Source organism: Diceros bicornis, chromosome 8, assembly GCF_020826845.1.
Source record: "Diceros bicornis minor isolate mBicDic1 chromosome 8, mDicBic1.mat.cur, whole genome shotgun sequence".
NCBI lineage: Eukaryota > Metazoa > Chordata > Mammalia > Perissodactyla > Rhinocerotidae > Diceros > Diceros bicornis.
This window is the reverse complement of record NC_080747.1, coordinates 63,579,012-63,600,625: the sequence shown is the minus strand read 5'-3', so window position 1 is coordinate 63,600,625 and position 21,614 is coordinate 63,579,012. Positions and strand designations below refer to the sequence as shown.

The 21,614-nt window shown below is 40.5% G+C and overlaps 1 protein-coding gene across 8 annotated transcripts in view; it reads right to left on the bottom strand.

Annotated features, from left to right (window-relative positions):
• Positions 1-21,614, bottom strand: part of FRAS1 (Fraser extracellular matrix complex subunit 1) — a 420,704-nt gene that overhangs the window by 180,486 nt on the left and 218,604 nt on the right. For 7 of the 8 annotated variants that reach the window (XM_058547329.1, XM_058547330.1, XM_058547331.1 and 4 more), the window contains exons 16-20: positions 18,306-18,446; positions 16,479-16,619; positions 15,017-15,190; positions 2,538-2,678; positions 100-243 (exon numbers count right to left, since the gene is read on the bottom strand). In XM_058547329.1, coding sequence (XP_058403312.1) covers positions 100-243; positions 2,538-2,678; positions 15,017-15,190; positions 16,479-16,619; positions 18,306-18,446 — 741 coding nt within the window. The remainder of the gene's footprint in view (positions 1-99; positions 244-2,537; positions 2,679-15,016; positions 15,191-16,478; positions 16,620-18,305; positions 18,447-21,614) is intronic. The other variant, XM_058547336.1, reaches the window with a different exon arrangement.

Genomic DNA, 21,614 nt, shown 5'->3' with positions numbered 1-21,614 from the left:
TCTGACGACAAAGCACAAGTACAAGAGCCTTCTCAAGCCTGGTATGAAGAACCCCAGCCTTTGGCCAGTGATACCTGAGACTGTGGAGGTCTCACTCACCAGCACAGTACCCCACAAGGTTGAGGAATTGCTCTTCTTTACAGCTGGTCCTGCAGTTCCCACCAGTGAGAGTGACATGAGGGTGACAGGAGATGCAGTCAGATTCGGATGGGCCATGGCACTGCCTGCAGGTCGGGTGGCATTCTAGGGGGAAAAAAAGAACCAGGATTGGAATTATCAACTCGGCATGTAAGTATACGACATATTTAATGCATTCCACACATTACATTAAGAGCAGACCTCAAACACTAATCATCTTTTGCAGATTCCTGAGTAAACCTAGCATACTCTTTGGCCCAACCCAAGAGACTGCATTTCTGGTGTCAATGTAAATACCGTTCAAGAACATGGAGTCTAGAATCATAAAAATTAGAGTAATTGGCAGCACGTTGCAGAGGGCCAGCAGGACCATCCCCATCTACGTAAATAAGGAATTTCAGATCAAAGTCACAAAGCAGAAAAGTGAGTGGCAGTCCCACTCCCTAAAATAACATGATTCAAAAAGCCAGACAGGGGAAGAGGGAGACATTTTGCTTCTCAGAAATTCCTGGCAGGCAAAGGGGGAACCATACACAGCAAATGACACCAAAACTTCTTGCTAGAGTCAGCTGCCAGCCTTGCTCTCCCTTCAGGCCACAACTTGGATGCCTGTTTTAGTGGTGATACTTAATTAAAATACAAAAAACAGAAAAAGTTCTCTTTCTGGAGGTTGTCTTGAGCTGGGTTTGAAGTTCAATTCCTCAGACAGAATTATGTCAAAGCTGTGTTTTCCGCAGAAAAACTACCAAATTAACAAGAGGTACTACACTGAAAAAAACAAGTGAGTCACAGGAGGTGTAGGCAGTAAAGATAAGAATGGCAAGGAAGAAAGAAAGGTTGCAGCTGCAGCCACATTTGTGCACCAAGGCGGGTGGCAGGAGCAAGCGCATGGAAGGGGATTTAAGGATTGCTCTGCCAAGGATGAGGAGGGCTAAGCGTGTCTGATTCCAAGAGTAGAGGAGGTGAGGGGCTGGAGCTGCGTAAAGCTTGCTGGAACTGATGACAAAGAATTCCCTTCTGGCACGAGCTGGTGGAAAGCAAAGGCACAGATTTCGAGTAAAGTTGACTGCTTCTCACTTCTTCTGGCGAGAGGCCAAGAGAAGATAAGGAGCTATTAAAAAAATAAAAAGCAAGCAAGCAAGAAAATGAATTGCTGATTAGAAGGTTGGCATTAACGATCGCCCCTACTACATTCCTGAGGCTCTTAACTTTGAAAACGCCCGTCCGAAAGATACTAGCGTTCTCAGGATGATTTCCACCTCCCCGTTTTTCCTCCCTGCCAGAACATTTCCAGTGACCTGGCTGCCCTGCTGCTTGTGGTACCATCCATCTGCTGGCTTCAAGCGGGCAGAGGCATAGACAGAGAAGAGTTAGAGCTACTCAGACTTGGCTCCCCCTCAACAATTTCACACTCACGAAAACCAACTGGGCTCGGGTGAAAGCACGTAAGGACAGACCACAGTTTTCAAGGACAACCCCAGGGACAAAGAAACCAGGAACACTCCCCACTGCGCTTGATAGAGTGTTTAAAGTAAAGCAACCCACGGGGGGCCTAGAGAGATTAAAAAGGTGCTTGGAAAAAGAAAACTCTGGAAGAAATATAATATTGATCTTCATTCATCTAAATTTGTGTTCACATTACATTTCCTCTTTGGAGTCTGAGGCTAAATGTACCTAACAAGTATGAATTTATTTTAAAAATATTTTATAAATTTACTACATGTTTTCTCACTCCAGAAATACACATCATACAATTTTATAATAATGCTTTTTTTCCTATAAACCTGGCCTCAACAGTCTATTTTTAGAAATAAAATAGTAACCATGATAGAATGTGTTTTGTCTTTTTTTCTGTAGACAGAAGAAAACACAGTGCTACAATAAGGTGCTTAAATTTTAATATTTTGTCGATTCCAGCAAAACCCTGCACTAATCTCAACTAGCAATTTCTAGAATCTCTGTCACTGAAATATAAAGGTGCTCTTGAAAACATGTTGGACTGACATGTCAAAGGAGAAAATAAACACCTCTCTCTCCTTTTGCTCTGTTAGCTGTAGCCAGGGGAAGTGAGGCTGAGAACTGCAGAGTTCACACCCAGCGCCTGACCCTAAACAAATGCATTAGAACCCATAGTAGCTTGTCACCATGATGACCACCATCAAATCCACCCCTCGCTGTATGCATAGGGTAAAGCTGATTCTAATTTTCACTTCAGCCATGCCTCCTTATTGGAAGAACAGAATTTCGCTTGTTTCCCTCACTCTACACCTTTTAAGACAAGGATTTACAGCCCAACCCTAGACCCTTGGTATGACAAGGTTTCTAATTATAGTGTCTGGCTGCATTATGAAGACAAAAGATGCACACAGAAAATATGCCCCAGCATGTTACATACTCACCTGTACAACTGCCTTCCTGGTTAAAGTATCCATCTGGGCAGTGGGAGAGGCATCGCCCATCCAACAGCACATGGTAAGGCCAGCAGGCTGTGCAGTTATGGGGGCTCTTCCCTGCACACCCAAAACAAGACTGGTGGCAAGCTGGGAGAAAGACAAAGCAGAGGAGACAATCAGGAAAGCCACCACATGACAAGTACAGTAGTTCTGTCTCTCTTGCTAACATTCCTGGTTTGGAATATGTTCTGCACATTCACTTAGTTTTCCCAAGGACGCATCTCACAAACTTCTTTCTAAAGGCCATGTCCTGCAAAGCAAGCATCTGTGGAACCCAGATTAAGTAAGCCACAAATGCCACAAAAGAGAAATAACCAGGTGCAGAGTCACACATTTCTTTCTTCCCAAGTTCCCATTCTTAGACAATGTCAAGTAAAGAACAGGAAACCATAAAACAGGTTTTCTTCCCTCAGGACAGCTCCTGCACCATCACTAGACAATGGGCTGCTGACCAGGTTCATCAAATTAAAGAGAAAGGTGATGGAAGCTTTACGTATTGATTTCACAAAGGTTTATACAATGCCTACTCTCTGATGGAGACTGGATATACACAGGTGAGAAGAATTGTCCAACATTTTGAGCTGCTCAAACTAGCTGCATCAATAGACACACGAGCAAGTAACTGGAACACAGTGTATGGGAGACGAGTATAGCAGAGAGAATGAGAGCATCACATCGCAACTCTACGTGACCTTGACTAAGTTATGTAATTTCTCAAGGCTCCTACTTCCTCATGTATAAAGTGAGAGTATAAACTGTACATACTGCATGGGGTGTTGTGGACACTAATTGGGTTGATGTATGTAAAGTTCTTAGGATAGTGGTGAACACACAGTAAGGGCTTAATAAATCTTAGCTATAATTATTACCATTAAGTGGTATGTTACAGTACCCACAGGTGTAAAAAGAAACGTGGACACAAAGAGAAAGAAAACATCTCTGCTTGCCTACACCAGACCTTTAAGGATAAAGGGGATATTTGCATCATTTCCCAAAGGTGGCCAGGGTATTAATCATGTCTTTTTATTGTCTGTATTTCTGATGCTTTGACGTCTGAGGCCTTGGTGATCCTGAAAAGACTACCCCTCCCAGGACTAGCAAATTCCTAGAGATACTATACAGTTAATGACTAGCCTGTGAGCATCCGTTTCATAGGCAAACTAACCAGCCCATAGCCCATACACCCATCATCTTCTCTATAGGACACTCACACTCAGGACCACTATCTCCCTACCTTAATCACTCCAGGGCCAGGTACCAGACAACAAGGGATAGCACCTACACCCCAAAGTCTACTGAAATTGTTCAAACTAGCGAATCCTAAGCCTTCTTAGCCTGCCTCACTTGTTCTTTCCCACAGAAACCACAATAAAGGCTCTTGTCCCCATTTTCCCCTTGCTCCCTCTGCCTCCTGACCCACACTGGTGCTTCCTCACGTGGCCCTGCATGGCATGACATGCCCCTTCCTCTTGGCAACTGTAAGTAACAAACTATCTTTTCAATGGCAATTGTCTCCTGATCTGTCACCTGAATAATATAAAACCTACATTCTGAAACAGTCAGTCATTCACTTCCAATCATTCATTCATTTGTTATTAAGCCTCAGGTAGGTCTAGGTGCTGGGGATATAATGGTGAGGAAGACAAAGACCTGGTTCTTACCCAGGTGGATGACAATATGCATTTCAGGCCACCTTCTGTCAAATGGACAAGACCCACCAATTGCAGAGACACCACTCTGAGTCTCCTCTTTGCCTCCTCTGTCCCGTCTAAGAAACACCCAGAAGACTTACAGACCAGCAGCTTGGAAGAACCAAATGTGATTTTACACCATCGAGGTCTCCATTCTACCAACCCTCAATGAAAATTTAACATACTCTGTTTGATATATGTGGGGCTGATATAAGCCAGAATATCCTGGCACAACAGTACTGATTGTTAAAGTATTAAACTACTTCCACATAGGCTGGTATATGGCTGCTGTCCTAAGCCTTCTAGTGCTCCCCTGCTGCCTTGGTCTCAACCTGGTACCCTGGCTCATCCATAACTCAGCATCTAAGAGTTTAAAACTTGCACCAGGAGGCCTCCAAGACCCTGCTCATGACCTAAGGCCAGAGCCCATTCTGATTGGGCAGAACCTTTGCTTTACTGGTTGATAAATATTTTGATTATTATCCCTGTAAACACTGTAGAGCTTCATACCTATTCAACAGTATTTATTACTCTATGAAAAACAGAGATAGAGCCCCAATTTTAAAAATAATTTACTTTTTGTTTTTTAGATTGCCTTGTTAATAGTTCTATTAGCACAAGTCACAGTCAGGAATTTTCTCCCAAGTATTTCCAGAATCACTGAGAAAATATTTCCTCTTTAAAAAACAAAGCAGAATAGGTTAACTGATGTTTAAGCAAATACTATAAAAGGAGGGTCAATTATTTAAGACATATTTAACACAAAATGAAACAGCACGTAATGGCAAGTCAGGTGGAAATATTTCAAAAACCAGCTAAATTATATTGTCAACACAAAACTTCCCGAGATGATCTGGGGAAGCACCTATAAGCAACACAATATTTTCTACACATTTAAATATAACTATGATAATACCACTATGTTCATATTAGACTCTACAAGATTGCAAAAACCCCTAGCTCTTCCTGTTATATCTTCCTAATAAATAAGAAATCAAAGCATATCATTGTGGAGCTGAAAACTGGGGAAAGATGAGCTAATGCATTATGAGCACACAACATATTTTATTTCTTTCCATTTGGTCACAAAGTCGATGTGATAAGTGGGTTAAATGTGAATAAAGGTTATTATTGAATTATATAAAACAGGAAAGCAAAGAGAACAAACGAATTAAAAGGTTGATGGGCCAAGAATTCCAGGACAAAGTCCCTTTGCCACCCCCTAGATTTCAGAAATAAGCCTCACTGAACATCACCACGGCAGACTTCAGAACTGCCTTCATTGGAAATGTTTAAGAACCAAGTAGACAATGAGCTAGTTAGTTGCTGTGTGGCAGAGAGAGAAAAGGATGTGCTGGGTGGCCATCCTCTCTAAGTGTCTTTTTCTCTCTAATGCTCTATTTCTGTAAGTACAGGCATTTGCATCTGCATCTTGAAAAGAATCTTATGAAACTTCAATTCTGTACTGGGTTTGGAAATGTCTACACTATTTCAGTGATTTTATGAGGCTCTATTGTTCTATGGAAGCTGATTTCATAGCAGGAGTTCTGGTTTGAAGTCTAAGATCCTTCAAGGAAGACTAATTCCATTACAGGGCATATATGGAAGAGATTTGAAAGAAGTTCTATGAATAATTTCTCCACGACTACATTTTTAGAGAGTGGTTTTCCAGTTGATGGCTAAGTATGTTTCTGAAGAAGCATAACTGAGCTGTTTAAGCACTAAAAGTGTCCTTAGATAGCTGTAAAGTCCAGTCGACCTGATTCCAGTAAAATTTTACCTAAAACAATTAAAACATATCGATTTTTGTTCATTCTGGTTTTTCTTTAAATTTCAGACAACTAACACTACTACTTTTCTTTTCTTTTTAATGATATAAAAAGTGGCCCTGCATCCCTACTTTGATATCATATAAAACATCTTTTTATGTCAAAATTTTTAAGGTAGTCTTCTCTTGAATTATGATTCAAATATCAAAATCTTCTAAGATATACAGGAGGAGTGCTGTGATAAGGGATGAAAACTGAAATGAGTGAGATCAAATAAAATCAATCTCTCCCTTTCCCTCATCCTCCTTTTCCTTCTTCTCTTTCTTTTTCCTTTTTTAATGAACATGATTTAACCTACTCCCCCCGCCCCCAACACACACACTAGATTGGGAACACTTCAAGAGTAAAAATCACATCTTTTTCCATCTCTGTGATTGGCATGGCATAAGTTCTGAATAAGTGAATTTCCGCTGACTGAATGGGTGGGTAGGTAGGCGGTGGGTGGGTGGATAGGTGGACAGAGACACTGACAGCACCTCCTCTAGTTCTCCTATCTCTTTGATCATTTCTTCTCAGCCTTTCTCTGTTTATGTCACAAATACTGGAGCTTCCCAAAATTGCACCCTCGGCCCTTTCTCTTCTCGCTTGTGGGCAAACTTGTTGTAGTTTTAATAACGACTTCCATGCAGGTGAGTCCTATATTTTTTTGCACAGCTCTGACATTTACTCTGAACTCCAATCACATAAACCTAACTGCTTAGGGGATATCTCTATTTGGTATTTCATCAGATCTCATACTCCTCATTTACAAAATACTACTCAACATTCACTTCCAAGCCCAGCCCATATCTACTCAATGTAAATTAAGGCATCATGTTCCTTCTGTCCAAAACTGTACTCATTATCCACTCCCAGCCCCACATCCTACTCCCTCCCAGGTCTTTCTTTTGTATTCCTTGTCTCACTTAGTAGCCCCACTACTCACCAAGTCACTCATGCTGAAAACCTTAGACTTCTACTTTTCCATCAATACAATACATCCAAGATATATTGATTTTTACTTCTTAAATCTCTGTCAAATCTATCCCAAGTGAACCATCCCCATGGCCCCTCAGTCCAGACTATCAACATTACTTATGCTGTGGATTAGTGTAGCAGCTTCCTAACCAGCTCCACTCTGTTTCTCCCCATTTACCTGCCACACAACCAACAGATAGATCTTTATAAAATGCAGTTGACCAAATTATTCTCCTACTTAAAATCTTTTAATGGCTCTCCCATACCAATAGTGTTAACTCTTAAACTCCTCAGCACAGCACATGAGGCACTTCAGGACATGACTCACTCCCATGTCTCCAGTATCATTCCCCGCAAGTCACCTCTTTGGTGCAGGACTACCAAATACATTGTACATCTCCAAATATGCCATGTCTTTGCATTTGCTGTTTCCTTGGCCTAGAATGCCCTTTACCACCTTCTTCCCTGGTGAACTCCCATTAATCCTTCAACAGCCTGATGATGGAAAGTTTTCCCTCCATGAATCTTCCCTCAGACCCTCTCCGCCAGACAAAGTCAGTCTCCTTTGTGTACTTTCTGTACCTTGTGCCTGCTGCCCTTCGGGCATGTATCACGTTCTTTTAATTACTTGTTCAGATGTCAGTCTTCCTGACTTGATCATGCTCTCCTTAAGACATAGTCTATAGCTTTTTCATTTTTCTATCCCAAAGCCTAGCACACCCATGCTATAAAAGCAAGCAGGAGAAAGTGAGGAAGATTTAACATTACCAGAAGGCATGCATTTGTGTAGCTTATGTCAGCACTCTAGGGACTACATTAAAGACTGTTGCTTAATATAGATGCCATGTATTTTATTCAATTAATGCAAAGGAATCCCAATTTCATAAATAGTAACATACTCTTATGCTGAGCAGACAGACTCCTGCCCATTTATTTCTTTAATTAAAACTCTGCCTTAAAGCCTTTGGTGAATCTTAGCAATAACCAAATAGATCAAAATACTCACATATACTTTATTTCTTCCCATTCACCTAAAGCAAGTTAATTAATTGACCAAAATAATTGGTGAATTATTGGTGAAATACATATATGTTTTTATTTTTTTTTTAAAAAAGGTATTTGGTCCAAGATGGCCACATAGGCTCCTGAACTCACTTCCTCCCAAGAACATATCAGATCTACAGCTACACATGGAACAATCCTCACTGAATGAAATCCAGAAACTAGCTAAGCGACTCCTAGACATCAGGAGAACGAGAGAAAACTGCCATTGAAACGTATAGGAAAGGCTGAGACACTCTTGCCGTAAACTTCACCCCCAGAATAGCAACATACAATGGTAGGTGGGGGGGAACGGGGACTCACAACTCCCAGCTTCTCCTTGAGGAGTGAAGGGTTTGGACCAACATCTAGCACCCCAGCTTTTAAGACTTCCACCTGAGGGATGGGGTCCCCAAAACTCTAGCTCTGAAAGTCAACAGGGCTTGTGTCCACGAGACCCATAAGACTATAGCTAATGAAGAAACAGTTCCTAACTGACTCGCCAGGACTTGTGGCGGTTATTCCCCCAGGGTTCAGTGCAGAGGCAGCAGTCTGAAAGCCTATCTCTCAGTCTTTCCCTGAAAGAGACATATTTGCAAATCTTAAAAGCCTGAGGATCAGCCTTCTAATTTAACACACACATAAGCATCGACTGCCTGGGATCCTCTTCGGAGACCTGGGAGGCTGGCAGACACCATATCTGTGCTCTAGAACCTCTGCCCTGCTCCAGGTCACTGGTGTCTCCCTGGAAAAAGCTGTGCACATGTCTGATGCCCCAGTGTTTGCAGCTGCCGCCCAGAGGACACAGCCCTTGATAGCCTGGTTCTGGTGGCCAGCAGGCTTGAGTTTGTGGGTTCAACAGGACTGTAGCAAACAGAGAAACAGTTCTGGAGGGCTGGAGGGCTATCCCTCCAGGGCTCAGTGCAGAAGGAGCAGACAGAAATGTCCAGCTCCCAGTCTTTCTCTGAAAGAAGTCTCCTTGCATACTTAAAAAGCTACTGCCTGAGGGTCCAGCTTCCAATCAGCCTGCATCTAAGTGCTCAATGAGACCCTCCCCTTTAGGACACAGACAGGTCTTGGCACACCCTCAACTACCGGGAGCCACTAAGAACAAAGAAAGTGGCTTGGATAATCACAAGGTTTGAGAGAAAACCAAGAGCTAGGGCCAGATGAATAAGTTTCAGAAAACAGACTGGTGGTTGCCAGAGGTGGGGGGTGAGAGAGGGGCAAAATGAAGGTAGTCAAAAGGTACAAACTTCGAGTTACAAGATAAATAAGTCCTTATACAGCATGGTGGCTATGGTTAACAATACTGTATTGCATATTTGAAAGCTACTAAGAGAATAGATCTTAAAAGTTTTCATCACAAGAAAAATAATTGTAACTATGTGAAGTGATGGATGTTAACTAAACTTACTGTGGTGATCATTTCACTATATATACATATCAAATCATTATGTTGCACACCTTAAACTAATACAATGGTATATGTCAATTATATCTCAATAAAACTGGAAAAAAATTTAAAAAATTGATAGCAAACCTGTATTGATTTTGTGTAATTTTGCCCTGTGCAGTAAGACCCAGCCTAAGGAGGCAATGGTATCTTCAAGACTGAAAAAGAAGGCTTGGAAACATTTAGTTGCTTAAATTTCCCTGATGTTTATCTGACCAAAGCTCCATGATTATTCTAAGTATAAAGAAAACTAGTAACATGCTGATGCAGGAATGGGGCCACTGGGGTGTTTATTACTTACCTCTGCATTCTATTTTAAAGCACAGGGTTTCTACTGACATAATACATTAGAAGATGTGTAAGTAAAATTCACTACTGTAGAACACAGTTCATTTTTAAAATGAAGCTTGTAATTTCCTCAAAATTATATCACCTTGAACCCTCTTGCTGAACTACGTGAGAATTTAAAGAATGCATTATTAATTTGCCATGGAATCAGGGCAATTACATGGCTAGTGTAATCATCCTGAGCAGGTTGATACTGTGTCCCGTCACCACCGTCAAACTGTTGACGTGGTGAATGAGCTGCATCATTCATTGAGGTGGCCTGGCCTGAAATTAAAATGTCAAGCTCTAGTGTGAAATGAAGAACAAGGGATCTGGACTTGGAAAGAAAGAAATGTTTCCTGAGCAACTGTCCTATATTAGAGCCCAGGATCCCCCATTGCTAAATTATTTTTTAGTTGGTCCCTTCTAAGCCTCACTTTATTCATTTATAAAATGGGAGTAAATGTAAACACACAGGATCTCCAATAAAATTCTTGGTTATAAGGAATTTATAAACTATAAAGTGATAATATATATGTGTGTGTGTATAAATAACTATAAGAATCTATGCCAAAAAATTAAAAGAGGTTTTCTCAAGATAGAAGGCTTATAGGTAGGATTTACAGATAAAATAAAGGACACGTACTTAAATTTGAATTTCAGATAAACAATGAATAATATTTTAGAATATCTCAGGCAATATTTGGGACATACTTATACTAAAAAACTCATTTTTTATTTGCTGAATATTTTTATTTCCTAGTCCTAGTAACAGATGTTTTTGTTTTCTTTTTTTTCCTACCTGTATTTTTTAAAGTTTCTGTAACATGTATAATGCACGCAAGGAGAAGAAATAAAAATTGGTAGTTTTTTTAAAAAACTGCTTTAGTTAGAAAGAAGTACCACAATGATAAAGTGATATGCTTATCCTTCTTTAATTAGAGGCTTTGCTTACCCAAACTATGATCCGTGGACCAGGAGCATCAGCCTCACCTGGGAGCATGTGAGAACTGCAGACCCCATCCCAGACCTACTAAATCTGAAACTGCATTTTAACAAGATTCCCAGGAGATTCTTATGAGACGCGCTGCTCCAGTGAGACCTCAACTAAAAGCTAAGTCTTCAAAATAGTTGAATCCTTTAAAAGAAAAAATCTCCATAACAAGAGTGGAAGGAGAATCGGAGGCTGAATTATGCAATCTGACCTGATCCTGGGAACATCAACAGGAGAAAGGAGAGGTCTCCCCGTGACAAGAGCTCCAGGTCCTTCGTCCTGTCCATCTACCCTGGGCTGCCGTGTACACAGGGCTGCACAGTCACTAAATACTCCAGGAGGCACCAGTCAGATAAATTACCATGAGAATGGTGCCCCTGAGTGGTGCAGCATAGCGGCCCCTACCCAGCTCCACCTAATCTAGACACACAGGAACTCACAGAGGCATGGAAAACTAGTCGGGGAAGACAAAAGTTATGGATGGTTTTTTGATGCTGTTTTGGAGGGCTTGGGTTTTTATTAATTTGTAATTTGTTTTGTTTTATTTGGGCAAGGGTGTTGATGAGTGTTTCTTGTGTTTTGTTGTCTTTTTTTTTTTTTTAGAAACCTGAATTTGTCGATGCTAGTGAACAATCAGTTAACCAGGTGAGATCAACTCTAGATAAAACCATTAAAATCCTTCTTTTAGCTAATCCTAAATGTTAATATTCAATAAACATGCTCAGTTTTGGTCAACTACTGAAAATGTCTCCAAATATCTTATAATTAGTAACAGACTCTTTTGTACCAGCAACTCTAGCCACACTTTAGAAACAGAAGCCATGTGAAAAAGAAGCGTAGTGTTAAAGCTCCATCTTATCAAGTATCCAAGTTCATTTTTGAGAATGAGCCAAATACACAGGACAAACACGGGGGTGGCTGTTGCCATCTCGCCAGAGCACTTTGCTTTGAAGCCCACCTCAGCCCACCCCTCCTTCTCCCTCATTACCCTGCTGTGGATTCCCAGCACAGACCACTGGCCAAGTGCGAACTGTGGGTTTTCTTGCTGCTGATGTTATTCATTTATTTATTTATTACCTGTTTCTCTCACTAGAATATAAATTCCATGAGAGCAGGAATTTCGGCTGATTCATTCACATGTCCCCCCAGTGCCTAGACAATGCCTGGCACCTGGGTAACATTCAATACACATTTGTAGAAGGAATGAATAAACACAGGCTGTCCTACTAATAAACAATGTTCTCTTTGGTCACTGTTTGCTAATTTTATGTTTTTTCATCCTTTACTCACAGACTTGGATTTTAGTCAAATATCTTGAGTATTTTTGCTTCATCTACCACTAGACAAATTCTAGTTTGTCTTGTAGCTTGGAGTAGAAACTTTTATGATAAATTCTGACACCACTGCAGACTCTAAGAAAATTGCTTCTTCCTATAATGCGTCTGCCTTTCACTTTCATTAGCTGCAGTAATATTCTAATCACTCTGTGCTGCAGTCTCAGAGAAAGGAAGAGGGAGAATTCCAGAACATAGTTGTTTTCCTCCTCTTTACAGAAAAGCACGTGAGATCAAAAGTGCCATAAAATAAACTCTCAATGGCACACACACACACACAAGAACTCCAACCTTTGAAATGTTCTGCAAAGAGGCAAGGGTATGTTTGGGAATGTGTGAGAAGGAGAGCCCAACGCAATCTCACAGGGCTCCCAGGCCCAATTTCATAGACAAGACTTCGGCAGAATCGAAAATGGAACAGATTGTGGGAAGGCAGAAAGGTTTCCAGAGATACGGGATGAGTGACAGGAAATACATCAATCAACACACTTAATACTCGGGTAGGTTGGAAACAATTGGTGGTTGTACTCAGTTTCCTAATGGAACCTTGGGCAACTCAATTAACCTCTTTCTGCCACATTCTCATCACTTATAAATTGAGTACAACAATCTACCTAGCAGAGATTGCACAGGGATTTGGTAATAAATGTGAGTAGACAGCTATATGTGTGATACCTAATAATATTATGTTAACTAGCATAAAACCATGGGGCTACAAGAGACTTAAGAAGTCAATCTAGTGCTTTCACACAGGACCACAAATTAAACCATTCCAGAGGGATTAGATTTTAATCCTTTTTAAAAGGTGTCTGTATAAAGGATTTCCCAGAAAACTCCCCTTTGTCAAGGATGCTTTCTTAAATTTAAGAAGCCCCAATCCACAGCATTAGTCTGCTGTGCTTCTGCCCCTTCAGTGACCATAATACAGCAGCATCCTGGTCTAGAGCATGGATACTGGAGTCTGGCTGACTTAGGTTCCCATCGGACTTTACACTGTGCTGGCTACATGACTTTGAGCAAGTTCCAGCATTAACTTCCTCAAGCCTCAGTTTCTTCTCCTCTAAAACAGTTGTCCCTCTGACCCCATAAGGTTGGTATCAGGACTAAGGGGAAAAACCAGTAAAGCGCTTCTCACCGTGTCTGGCTCACGGTGTGTACCAGATCAACAGTAACGTTACTTTCTGGCTGAATAACATTGGTCACTCCAGTTTTTATTTACAACTTAACTTTAAAAATGTTAATCATTTTTGTTTCTCTTTTCTGATCCCTCTCCAAATTTCCTATTTTTCATTTTTAATATAGTGCTCAAAATTTTAGGAAGAGGGTAACTACACTGAGTAGCCTGGGAAGATTTCTTCTTGATTTTTCCCAGGATCAGAGGGGAAGCCTGCATAGTATGTGCCTTGAGAAGGCAACGGGACTCTCAGAGACAAAGATTCTCATATTCCATAAGTGGTTATGGAAACAGAGCCAGGAGAGTTTAAGGGACTACAGAGAGTTTGGGCAACGTGTATATGGGTGGAAACCAGCACATCTCGAGAGTAGAGACACTTCACCCAATTTCTAGGCATCATGTAAAACCCCTGGAGCCTGGTGCATACCAGAGAGCAGGGCGTCACCCCTATAATGTTCCTGAACACCTGAGTATATGGACTGAGATTTATACCAATAGAGCATGGCGGCTTTCCAATTTACCAAGCACTTTCACACTCCCAACCTGGCAGAAAGCATGTGTGAAAGATAATTATCCCTATTCTAATACTGTGAATGCAAAGGCTCAGAGAGCTTAAATGTCTGGCTTGGGGTCTCTATATTCCAATTCTGCATCCTTCCTACTACACCATCTGACTCACTGTGTCCAAAATCTTTTAACCCAACCTTGAAATCCAGCATTTCCATGTGAGAGTATATTCCAACATAAAATTGAAGCCACTCTAATAAATGGGCTTGTAGGATACAAAATGGAATCCACAGCATGCTTACAGTCATGTTGCAAAAATAAAAACTCAAAGCTACGCATAGGAAAAAAGACTCAGATATATTATAGCAAAATGATAAAGACAATTGGGTTTAGGTGACAGATGCTGGGCAGATTATTTTTCTACTTTTTTCTACATTCAAAATTTCCTTTAATGAACATGTTACGTTTATAATGAAAAATATGAGTTATGACTTTATTTCCAAGTAGCTTAAGAGTCAAATAATTTACCCAACAGCAAGGCAGATTCTTGTAGGAGCAGAGAAGGGCCTCCCCTATCTCCCAGGAAATTATATATATCTCCCCTTCATCTCCTGAACCACTCATAGATGGCCTAGCTATTGAGTCAAATTATTCAGGATGGCATCAATTCTCTGTAGATGATATGCCAAGGCAATGGCAGGAATCACTTCTAAATTTTGACAGAAGTCCAGATTTTGCCCTGAAGGCACAAATTCATATTCAGAGTAGCAAATTAGAAGAAATAGTAAATGGAATTCTCCAGTGAGCTCTGGGTCTTTCTTATCTACTCATACCATCTCTAAAAGAACTCCTGGCAGGAACTTCTGAGAGTGTAACTTTGGGGACAGTGGGGTAAAAGGAACAAGCTCTTTAAGATCATCTATTATTCACAAAGGGAAAGAGGACATCAGTGGGGGACACTCTTTTGCATCTTGGTCTCCTGCTCCATCCACTGGCATCCTGGAACCATTCTTATGCGAAGACAAAGGTCTTCTGGCTTTGGTCTCACCTCACAGGATCTCTCAGGAGGTAAGCCCAGAAGCTACCTAATGTTTCCTCAAATCAAGCTTACTCACCTTCACATAGCCCAGTGTTCTCCAAGTAAAACTGAGCTCGACACTGGGACCGACACTCGCCAGAGGTGAGGTTTGCCCCAGTCAGCTGCTCGACTTGCAGTCCTTCCTCTGGCTTACACTGGGTACAGTGAGAGGGTTCTGGACCCACACAAGTCAGGCAAGAGGAATGACAGGCTGTCAACAGGAACAAAGCACAGAAAACAATCTAAAGATCATATGTGTGTTACAACCAAAGGGAGTCCCTAAATAAATCAAAACCACTTAGAAAAGTTCACCAGATACATCTTTTCAGAAAATTGTTTTTCTAGTGTTCTACACAAAGCACAGGGTGATAATAATAATATTTGTGAGAGCAAAATGAGGGTGATGTTAACTAGTCACATCTCTCAGGTCCCATAAGGGCTGCCAGGCTAGATCATGAAAAACAAAATACAGCAAACTGGACAATATTGGCTTGGTTCTCCAGAGATACACACTCACTGAATGACGATATAACACTATGTCCTCAGGTTTTATTGAAGATTTTAAGAAGCATTCATATAAAGGCCATTACTGTATTTTTTGCAAAAATGGTCGTTGTGTTATTGTCCATTATGTCATCCATCACCTACTACATAAGGGTCCAGGCAACAAATTCCTCTTAGAATTTTTGTGAGGAAAGGCTGCTTTTCTAGACAAGGAAGAGGCCCGTTTTGAGCAAGAACAAGAATCCGACAATCCATCACAGTTTCTTGTTTTTCCAGCTACTGGTGAAAGTCAGAGCCAAACAGATTACTTGAACTACCTCATGCCCATGTTTTGATATAATTAACTCTCCCGTTCTTTAAAAGATTCTCTAAATTTTTGTTCAGAATATTTATTGCAGCTGCCCTGTTTTAAATACATTTTTCTTATAACTATTCTCCAACTCTTTTCCAAGGTGCCCTATGTATAAATAAATATAAATTAATTTCACTTAATTAAAGTGTTTGCTCCCAATGTTCTAGTTTCAAAAGGCTCCAAGGATATCGCCCTCCTGATGAGCCCAAAGCCTTTTTGGCAAATAGCCATTTAAGATTTTCCATTTTATTCAGCCCAGAGGCATTGCTAGGAACTCTCAGTTTGCTCAGCAGTATCATTAACAGAAAGATGTTCTTCAGGGAAAAACAAAATGAAGACTAAGAAAAATATTAGCAATGCTAGGAGAACAGAAAACGGAGGAAATAGAGTTTGGTTTTATTCTAATGTATGGTAAAGGAAATGACATTCCTCTCTAGGATGGCCAGAAAAATCATGAACGTTTGGATGTCTTCACAAATAATCAAAGCTAATTTTTCAGACTATCTCTTGGTAATGAAAAATACGTATATAATGTATGCATAGCCATATGAGATACACTAGAGGAAAAGCTGCACTGAAAAGTAACTTAAATCTATGTCTTTGTGATGGGCTAGTCTCTTAAGAATGATGACCCCAACGATACCTGTGCAGACCCCGTGGTCAGGGTAGAAGCCGTCTCCACAGTGGGGCAGACAGTGGCCTTGGCGCAGAGCCCGGGGTTGGATGCAGGCTGTACAGTGAGAGGCCATGGGTCCGGAGCAGCTGGCACATGAATTATGACAAACTGAGGAAGAGAGTGAGAGGGGAACACGATGGGACCGAGGTGACAAAGAGCCCACTTCTTGGCTGAGCGCCTTATGTGCTAGGAGGCCCTCTCCTCTATCACTCTCAATCCCCCTTCAGCTGTCACACTAAACCAATGAAAAGATGAGTTAGGAGGTGGTGGTATTGCCAGAACCACCCACATTGCCTTTTACTCATCTTTTATCCACGTCCTACCTATTATTTATTAGCTACCCTTTATTTAGTGTTTGTATTAACTGTTTTATACACATGGCCACTTTTAATCTTCAGAGTAACATTATAAGGTAGGTATTATTAACCGCATTTTACAGATGAGGAAACTGAGGTCTTGGGAAGTTAAAAAATTTACCCAAGATCACAGGACTAATTAGCAGCAGGACTGGGATTTAGCCCCACGTATGTCTGAACCTAAATCTCATATTACCTGAGTAGGTAAGTGTGGAAAGCTCAGGGGTCTGAGTATTAGGAGCACTGGAATTCTGACTGACTGTCCACTACTTTATCTATGCCCTTAGCCTGATCTCTCCAGGCCTAGTTTCCTTGGCATACATAGTGAGAGGTTGGACTAAATGATCATTTAAGATACTGCCAGCTTGGACGTTCTAGGATTCTAAGTAAGAATTACATTAAAGAATCTGACCACCATATACGACATTATATATATATATATATATGTTCTAGTTTCAAAAGGCTCCAAGTTTCATATATATATATGCTTTGGCCCTGGGTGGTAACAATGGGACATCTCTGACTCGAAGAGACAGATAGTACCATGGCCTGTCCTATGGGACAACAGTGAGATACTGGAAGCAGGCTCTGGGGGAAATGGTCAGGATCTGGGAGAGGGGAGCATGGAGATAGGATGAGACCCTTGAGGGCAGCATGCTGAGAAAAAGGGATGAACATTTGGTGAGTAAAGAGGTTGGCAGACAAAGGGGAGCTTGACAGGAAGTGGGACAGGTCTAAATATCCTGCCATTAACAGACACTAGGTAAAATTGAGAATGTGTGTGTATGTTTCAAAGAGGAGGGGCAATCAAGGTGTCCCATGTAGCAATAAGTTCCTAGAGTTGCTTGTAAGGAAAGACACAAGTCAAGCATATAAAAGCAGAAACTTATAAAGTCTCAAATGGGAATGTTTCATAGTTCAGGTTGTATAAATCTGAAAGAAACAATATATAAACAGCACATAAAACCAAATTTTCAATAGATACAGACATCAGCTTTACAAGCTATCAAATTTGATTTACTTTTTTATTTTATTTTGCAGTGTATTATAGTTGCCATTATATGTGCCATCTAAGGAATGATTCCGTCATACCTACAACCTAAGTTAGTGATGGTTTACAAGCACACAAAGACTGTATGAAGATCTTAAAGATGTTCTTGGCATTTCAAAAGGAGCAAATGATCTTTAATAATGATTGATATGCCTAAGTACTTTATTTAATCACTCTTAGTACCCCAGCAGCCACCCATATCTATCACCCACTCCCATACCAAATACACATAGGTTCTACATGAACATCTATTCCTTTTAATTTGACGATTTCCCATCATACACACAAACTCCCAAAAGAGCAGCATATGGCACCCAGTATAGTCAATGACGGTCATGATGATGATGATGACGATGACGACGACGACGACGACTACTCATGTCTTACCTTTGCATTTGCCAGCGCCATCAGCATAGTACCCACTAGGGCATTCAGAAATGCACTTGTCATCATGCAACACGGTCTTCTCAGTACAGGTAAGACATCTGGGACTACTAGGGCCACAACTCTTACAGGATTGGTCACAAGCTAAGGGGGAGAAAAACCCATCAGAGAACGTTTTCAAGTTTTCTCAATACTGAGCAAAAGGAGCAGAGAAGTCTATTCTTTACACTGTGCACAGTTGGTATCAACATAGTAATCGCATTGTCTGGTTGCTCAGCTGAGTTCTGTCTCCTTGAGTCCAAAATTTCAAAGGACTCTGCACTTTGCGTTTTCATAGTTGAAGGAGAACCAAAGAATTATTCATTGAAATAAGCATAACAAGTACTCTGAGGCACACCTATCAGTGAACTCAATTTAATATGAGATTTAAAGTTAAAATGGCCTTGGAAGTAGGGTTGCCAGATTTAGCAAAAATACCAGACGCCCAGTTAAATTTGAATTTCAGATAAATAATTAATAATTTTTTGATTTGCATTTGCTCCAAATATTTCATCTTTTATTTCTCTGGTAACCGTAGCTGGAGAGAGAATTCAGAAACTCAGAGTTGTACTAAGTAAGGTCATGCTACAAAAATTATGCTGAAATTCCTAACCTTCACACAATCTTCCAGGACCTACTCATTCACTTATTCATTCATTTAGCCCCCAAAAACATTTCTTAAGCTCTGAGTCAAGTACTGTGCCAGGTGGTAGAGACACAAAAAATAAATCAACTTGGTCTCTGCTTTAAGAGGCTTATTAGCCTAATAGAAGGAGATAGATATTTGCAATATTAAAAATATCAAAGCTATCACTTAGATCAGTTTGTATAGGCACAAGTGAAAATTCAAAAAAATGTGAGTGGGATAGGAGGTATGAAAGGTCAAGAAAGGATTCATAGAAGAAGCAACCCTTGAGCATTATCTGGGGAAGTGAGTCAGAGCATGCCAGGCTGATGGGAATGTATTCTCTGCTGAAGCAGTGAAGCCTAGAGCCTGGTGAAAGCCTGGGCATCCAGGGAAACAGCAGTTCCATTCAGCTGGAAAAGTGGAAAGGACCAGGTTATAGAAACCTGTATTCCAGCCTCTATAGTCTAGATTCTCATTCTGTGAATAGCAGCTGGAGCCCCTGCAAAGTTTTAAACACAGTAGAAACATGGCCATGTTTGGGTATAGGAAAGATCACTTTGGCTTCAGTTTGGAGGGTACTTCAGAGGGATAAGGAAGGAGAGTTGGGGGCCTAGTGGGAAGACCATAGCAATGCTCATGGAACAAGATTAGGGGTTGAATCAAGACTGTGGAAGAGATGAGATTTGAAAGCTGTGTAGGAGAAAGTGTCTCAGATGGCTTCTAGGGGTCTGGATTTGGGGATGAATGACGCCACTCAGAGAACACAAGGAGAGTAGATGTGGGGAATTACGATGGGCTCAGTTTTGGGGATGTGCAGTCCAGTAAATAGCCCGATTTACAGTTCTGGAGCTCAGGAGAGAGGCCTGGGGGTTATCACATATAGGTGGCTGTTGAAAGTAGAAATTAGTTGATTTATTCAGGAAAAGCATGAAAGATAAGACAGAAGTAGTCAAAGATCTAGAAAGCACGAACATTCAATGAAGAAAGTAAAAACTAACAAAGGTGACCAAGAAGAAATAATCCAAAGGTAGGAGAGAAAATAGAAGTGGAGTGGCTGAGAAGCCAAGAGAGGAAAGTTTCAAGAAGGAAGATTAACAGTGCAGGGAGGACAAATAAATTCTGAAGAGGGTTCACTACACTTAGAAGTTGAGATGTGGGTGACCTGCGCCACAGCCATTTCAGTGGAGTCATTGGACAGATCGAAAGTGAAGGACATGATTACAAACTCTTCCTTTAAAGGCTCCCGGCTGTGAATGGAAGGAGACAGAGAGGGAAATAATTAAAAGGGTAAGAGGATGTTTTGTCTCTCCAGTACTGTAAAAGCTCAAGGCAAATTCAGACCCTGGGAAAGGTTTTTAAAAAGAGAAGACTTTAAATAATCTTTGAAAGAATACCTAAGAGAAAAAGGGGATGTACATTCAAAAGTACAGATGGAGAGAGTAGCCTTGAACAGACCAGAGAAAGCCCTCCTTTTCTGAAAGTGGGAGAAAGGAGGTGAGGGTGCATGCAGCTGTGGTAAGTCTATGACTCAATCTACTCTACACTCATGGGCTAAATTCTTTAAAAACAAACAAAACAAACCTTCTTCTCCCTATAGGAGAATCAATGTTTTAGGAATAAAGAACTGATGAGATTTATTCCACCTGTTGTCTTAATCTACCTATACCATGCTAACCTCCTGAAAAATATTTTCAAGACTTGAGAAGAATGATGCAAGAGATGGGGCCAAATGTTCCCTCCTGCATTCTAGAGGATTCAGCATCTCTCTAGAAGCAAACATAGAATGCAAGATAATCTTCAGTAAATGGGCAAAGGTGATGGCCTTCATACCAGAGAAAAGGAAAATCACCCCAACTCATAACTGGAACAAAGAAGCGAATATGAATCTGAAAAGCTTTCTTCCCTCCCACCATCCATAAAAACTTCTGAAGTTTCTAATTCTAGAACTGACATCTCAAAAGAACCGAATAATCTGCAAGCAAAGTAGATTTTCCCAGAAATGAAGAATTGCAGAAATTTTTTTAAAAATTAAGAAATGACCAACAATAAAAACATTACAAATCAAGCATTTTAAGACACATCTAAAGTAACACTTAGAATGTAATTTGTAAATTTAAATAAAATTATTAGAAACTAGTCCATAACTTCAATACAATATTAATAAAAATTCCAGTTGAATGTTATTAGGAATTCAATAAACATACTCTAAAGTCCATGACAAGATAAGTCAACTTGGAAAATGAAGAGGAAAGAAAGGGAGAATTTGCCCAATCAGATATTGAGACAGACTGCAAAGCAATAGAAATTAATGAACAAAACAAAACAAAAATGTGATGGTGGTACAAGAACAGAAATTTAGACTCCTGGGATAGCACAGAGACAGACCTATGTGCATATGGAAATTTAACATTCAGTAGAGATCAAGGGAGAAGGTTAGATTGAACTACTAGATGAGGTTGGGAAAACTGGATCACTAAGTGTAGAAAAATCAAACTGGATATGTACTTAAATCCATATACATAAGTGGACTCCAGATGGATCAACAACTGAAGTTAAGAAAAACTGCCAAATTAATACAAAAAAAAGTAGTATAACTTCTTTGTGAACGTGGGCAGAGTAGGTCTTCTTAAACAAAAATTCAAAAG